The sequence below is a fragment of the Nyctereutes procyonoides genome, unplaced genomic scaffold (genome assembly GCF_905146905.1).
Source record: "Nyctereutes procyonoides isolate TBG_1078 unplaced genomic scaffold, NYPRO_anot_genome, whole genome shotgun sequence".
NCBI classification, from domain to species: domain Eukaryota; kingdom Metazoa; phylum Chordata; class Mammalia; order Carnivora; family Canidae; genus Nyctereutes; species Nyctereutes procyonoides.
Window position 1 is genome coordinate 33454520 of NW_026575052.1, and position 6000 is coordinate 33460519.

Genomic DNA, 6000 nt, shown 5'->3' on the forward strand with positions numbered 1-6000 from the left:
CCGTGACAGCCGCACTTGAAAATTCTCAGAGCAAGTCAAGATTTCCACTCCTGGATAATTTCCAGCAACCCCTGCCACAGAGTAAGTCACACAATCAATTGCAAGACTGTATCCATTTACATCCAATTCTGAGATTTCACAAATACTGACCAATGTTATTTAGTCATCCCACTTTCCAAAACTGTTTCCATCAACCAATCCTCACTGCGCTGCCTGTGAAATAAGCTATCATTACATCCACTTCCGAGAAAGTAAAACACTGTCACCCTGAGGCCAGGCAATAAATCAGCTACAGAATCTGGATCAGAAGTGAGCAGTTCCCTCCTTCCCCTACCCAAGATAGGCAAGACCATGACATTTAACCCCAGGGCACCCTCTCCTAGCTACACAGAAAACGGTGGGCATTTTTTTCTACCAGCGCCAACGCTAGATCAGAATCTGCTAGTGAATCAATGAGTTAGGGCATACCCCCAGCTGTTCAAGGACAAGTGTGCTCCTCTTGAAAGTTGAGGCAGCTGTCACGTGCCTGGCATCTTCAAAACCAGACTTAACCACTGAGGGACCCTGGCATCTCTGTGGGAGGTGCGGCCCTCAGCTTAACTCCTGGCATTCTGTGCCTAGGATCAATCTGAACGTTCGATCCATCCTAAATTTCTGATTTAAAAAAAAAAAAGTATTTGTGGGGAAATGAACTTTATGTTAACTGGTTTAAAACCCTCATTTCTACAGATAAAACGGAATGTCAAGAATGCAACACCTTGCCCAAGGCCTCACAACTGAGGAGCAGAGACAGTACTAGAAAGTGGGCCTCCAGACACCTGTCCAGGATCCTTAGGGTGTCCTCCTGGGCGTTGGGAAATCAGCCACGGTTACTGCCAGAAGGTTGGCCATTGACCTGACAGCGTTTGCTCCCTCTCTGCCAGCTAGGACTTCACTCCACCACCTCGTGCCACCTGCACAATTTGGGTCCAGACTGAGGCCCCTGGGAGCCAAAGTCAGGACGGTGACCTTAACTCGCACAGTCTGAGGGACAAAGCCAGACTCGCTCCAGCTAACCCCACCGGAGAAGGGAGACAGGGCTCTGGCACGGAGCAATCAGTATCACAAGGAATCTATGTTAGGATGAGGTTTTATTTATAGCCCCGCCTGACCAAGACGACTTCCGCCCAAGCAACCTCCAAAGCAAACAACCTTAGAGATAACGAAGAACTCTGTGCGTCCCTAACCGCGCTCCGAAGGCGGAAGGGAGCCGAGGAAGGCAGTGAGAGCTCACCAAGTCCTACTTAGGCTCAGCGCGTCGGACGCGACCCGCAAGTTTTGCAAGAACATTCTCCCAAGACACCAGGGTGGACACAGCGCCCCTCCCCCCTCCATCCCCCCTCCCCCCCCCGCCACCCCCCAGGCAAACCCGAGGTTCTCCATCCAGTCGGGCAATGGGCGCGCACCGCATGCGGGGGACGGTCCGGATGCGGGGCGCGCGGGCGGGCCGGGGCACCCCTCCCTCCGGGGGCCCAGGGCGCGAGGGCGGGCCGGGGGACCCGGGGGCCCTGGGGCGCGGGGTCGGGGCACCCCTCTCTCCGGGGGCCCAGGGCGCGCGGGCGAGCAGGGGGACCCGGGAGACCTGGGGGCGCGGGGTCGGAGCACCCCTCTCTCCAGGGACCGAGGGCGCGCGGGTGGGCCGGGGGACCGGGGGGCGCGGGGTCGGGGCACCCCTCTCTCCGGGGGCCCAGGGCGCGCGGGCGAGCAGGGGGACCCGGGGTGCGGGGTCGGGCCGGGGGACCTGGGGTCCTGGGGGCGCGGGTCGGGGCACCCCTCCGCGCCCCCCGCCCATCCCCTCGGCCCGTCCGCTTGGCGGCAAGAAAGAGCTTAGCGGCGGGGACCCGCGAGGCGTGGAGCGCACGTCCCCTCGCCCCCCACGCCCCCCGGGCAGGTGCAGACAGCACCCGACGGCACGGCCCGGGGCGGCAGGGGCAGGCACCTGGGGTCCCCCCGCCGTGCCCCGGGGCGCCCTACAGCGGCCGCGCGGGCGCAGAGCCGGGGGTCCGGGCAGCGGGGTCAGCGGGGGAAGGCGGGGCCCACCTCCTCGTCCTGCTCCTCCTGGGACGCGCTGCTGCCCCGGGGCGCGGGCGGCGCGGCTGCTCCGGGCGGCGGCGGCGGCGGCGGCGGCGGGGGCGGCGCAGGGGCTCCAGGCTCCCGCCCCACGCGCGCCGGGGCCCACGCGGCGGGCGGCCGGGAGCCCGGGGCGCCACCCGGCGGCGGCGGCGGCGGCTCGCGGGAGAAGCGGCGCGGCTCCCCTTCCTCCGACGGAGTTTCGGAGCCCGAGGAGGACCCGGCCGAGGACGCGGCGGCCACCGCGGGGGCGGGGGCGGGGGCGCGGGCGCCGGGGGCGCTGCAGCCGCGAGGCACCGGCCCGGGCCCCGGCGCCTCCGAAACTTTCTCCCCCATGTCGCCCCCTCGGGCCCGAAGTGCGCGGCCGGGGTCCGGCGGGGACGCGCGCGCTCAGCGCCCCCGGGAGGAGCAGCGCGGCGCGGCTCCGGGCGGCGGCGGCGGCGGCGGCGGCGGCGGCGGCGGCGGCGGCTCCCGGGCTGCGGGGAGCCCCGCCGGCGACTACATGGCCCGGCCCCGGCGGCCGTCCGGGCTCCCGCGCGCAGGGACAGGCCGGCCGCGCCCCGACCCGCGAGCCCCGCGCGCTGCGCCCGCGCCACCGGGACTGCGGCTCCGCCAGCCGAGCCCGCCTCGGGGCCGGAGCGGGGCCGGCGGCGCAGACGGGCAGCCCCGGGAGCCAATGGCCGGGCAGGCGCGCCGGTGGGCGGAGGCTGCGGCGCCCCCGGCCGCCCGGGCGTCAGGTAGGGGGGCGGGGCCGGGGCGGGGGAGCGCGGGGGGCCCGGGGCCGGGGGGCGGGGCGGGGCGGGGGCGGGCCTGGGAGCCCGGGCCCTGGAGGAGACCCGGACTCCGCGTCGGGGGAGTGGGATCGCGGACGCGGACCAGAAGCCGCCGAGCTGGGACCTGAAGAGCGACCGCAGACACGGTCACGGCAACTCCGGCGTGTCGACTGCCTCTAAACGGACCTGAGACCCGCTCCCAGGCCTCCGCTGGAACTCCTCGGGCCTCAGGGTCCGCAACCGGACACGGACGCTGTCCAGTTAATGCCTGTCTTGTCGGGCTAAGATGCACACGCACATGCACACACCAGCCTCAGCAGAGCGCCGGGCTTGGAAGGAAGCATGGATAGTTTTGCGAGGACTGTTTTCTTTATTTCTGTTCATAAACGAAAAGTTGGAGTCAACGACTTGTACCTCTGAAAGGGAAGAAAGTAAATAAACGCCTCTCTGTTTAACGGGGAACAAGAGGATGCCCAGCGCTGGGCCCCGGGGTCCTAAACAAAGTGGAATTAGAAAAGGCTCGGGGTAAACTTTAGTTTATCTGATATAAGGATGGCACTGGATGGGATGAGCACTGGGTGTTTGTTATTCTATATGTTGGCAAATTGAACACCAATAAAAAATAAAAAGCTATCAAATAACCTGGAAAAAAAAAAAGAAGGAAAGAAAAGAAAAGGCTCAGGGGCCCTAACCATTGTGCGTCTCTCCACCTCAGCTAAGCAGAGCATGAAACATTTACATTTCCAGCTCACTTTCTCCTTGCCCTGGATTGTAAGCCGGCAGGATGCAAGACCAAGTGCTTCTTGTCCTTACCCCCAAAGAACCAGGAGAAACAACTTTGACCAAAGGCAGGAGAATCACCCCTGTAGAGCCCGCCCCTGTAGCTGGAGAATGCATCCTTCAGGGTAACCAGGTGGACTTGAATGTCTCGGTTTGGCAGCAGGAAATAAATGATTCCTCACTTGCCTTCAGCTCCAGCCCTATTCTGAGATCTGCCCCTGTGACCTAAGATATAAATTCAACCTGACTAAATTCTACAGACACTGAGATGTGGGCCAGGTGCTTGCAGGGGATACCAGGATGAGCGAGGCAGGTCCCCTGCCCTCGAGGAGCTTATGGTCAGACAAGCGAATGATGCTGCATAACATGGCTCCATTATTAATTTTTTTAAGCTGTGTCATGGGAGAAGCGGGGAGAGTTCTAGAAAAACAGTTAACAGGTCCTCAAGAATCTTAGATTTCTCTTTATCAGAACAGTTTTGCCAAAGGTCCTTAAGAACTGAAGGACTGGAGTTGAAAGCCCCTTCAGCTAATGAGCCCTTTCATGCTATCAGGGTATTTACAAGTGATACATCACACATAGTGCTTCATTATATTGGACAGCAAGCTTTGTCCTGACCAGTTCCCCCCACCTCACCCCAGGACGGAGGGGAAGGAAACATGGCATGAGCCTATTGCCACAGACAAGCATACTGCAAAGCGGGCTCTGGCTGTCAGGCTTGCATTGTGACACTTCAGGATTATCTGCAGGGATGTGAATACCTGCTGAGGCAAAAGGACAATTCCAGTGACTTGGCTAAGTTGTGACAGCAAGGCTGAAGAGAGAGCACAGTGGGGCAGTCAGAATCCAGCCCTGGGCCTCACAATTGCTTTTCTAGTCAGGACTATTGCTCTTTATCTGAACCCCTATGTGGTTGATTCGCCACAGCCAAAGTGAAATCGGGACTTAGGCAAACCATTCACATGAAAGAGAAGGAGAGGTTGCTTTTCAGTGCATCGGGAAAGAAGAGGCAATGACACGATCTGAATTACTAACAGGAGAAATGATGGTGGCGATTATTGCTTTGGCCCTAAGCGTTGCCTGTAGATGGTCTCACTTAACCCTGGCCACCAACCTTACATGCCAGACTCTGTTAGCCCCGCTCTGTAGATAAAGAAACTGAGGATCTGCAAGGTCAAATAACTTGCCAGAGGTCACACAGCAAATGAGTGACAGCACTGTGGTTTGAACCCACTGGTCTGCTTCCGAGGCACTGTTAAACATCCCAGTATGATGCTATTTCAGAACAGGCCACTTTTTCAAGTGCATATACCTGCTCCATCACAAATATCCATAAAGCAGGACTTTGTTGTCTTGATTCAGTATGTAAAAGAATATGAAAGGATCCTTGGACAACAGATTGTTTTTCCCACAAACATTTATAAGGCACTTACAATGTTTTTAAGCACTTTACAAATGTTAATTTTTGTGATCCTCGTTATCAACTCTATGAGGTAGCCATGATCATTATTCTCATATTCCACATGTGAAACGTGTGAAAACTGTGGCACAGAAAAGTTACATAATTTACCCAAAGTCCCACAGCTGGCAAGTGATGGGGCCAGGATTCAGATTTGAACGGTTTGGGCCAGGCATTCATGCTCTCAGCCTCTACCGATCAGAATCAGGTGCTAGATCAGTATTTAAGTTTTTAAACCTTAACCCTGCATGAGAAATATATTTTACAACTCATAACACACATAAATACAACTACAAATAAAATCCCATTAAATAATACTTACCCTGAGTTTCTATAAGCAACGCAGTCTGAAATTTTCGTATGTTTTGTTGAAAATAAAAATGCTAGTTGTGATCAGCTAAATATATTTTACACTCCACTCTGACACATGCAGTCGAAAGCAGTGTATCTAATCATCCCCAGAGCTGACCCACAAGGGAAATATGACTATGGTTCAGGCTGAGAGTTTCCAGACCAGAACTGGGCAAACTCAAAGCATGACTCTCTATATAAAGGGTGATCAGAAGGTCAGGCTAGTTCCCCAAAAATATCACAGCTAGACCTCTGGACAAATGCTGAGGTATGGCCAAACCACTGAAACAAAATCAGTTTTGATTTATCAAAATCCTGTGGTTCACCTTTCTTATCTGATAAATTATAATGATCTTCCTTCCAGTGTCAAGGGAAGTGCCCCACCAAAAGGACTTCTCATAAATGTCCGTAATGTTAGGTAGAAAAGTATGGCTTTTTTCCTGTATTGTCTCTGTAAGCAAGAGCCAGAAAAATAGCAATGACTTAGAGCTCTTGGGAAGCAATAAATAGTGTAGTTTCATCTGACAG

The 6000-nt window shown here is 56.9% G+C and overlaps 1 protein-coding gene across 1 annotated transcript in view; it reads right to left on the reverse strand.

Moving 5' to 3' along the window:
- Positions 1-2445, reverse strand: part of MAST4 (microtubule associated serine/threonine kinase family member 4) — a 533198-nt gene extending 530753 nt beyond the window's left edge. Inside the window, 1 exon segment of the mRNA XM_055330979.1 lies at positions 2080-2445. Within this exon segment, the coding sequence (XP_055186954.1) occupies positions 2080-2445 (366 nt within the window).
- Between the last annotated feature and the right edge of the window lie 3555 nt (positions 2446-6000).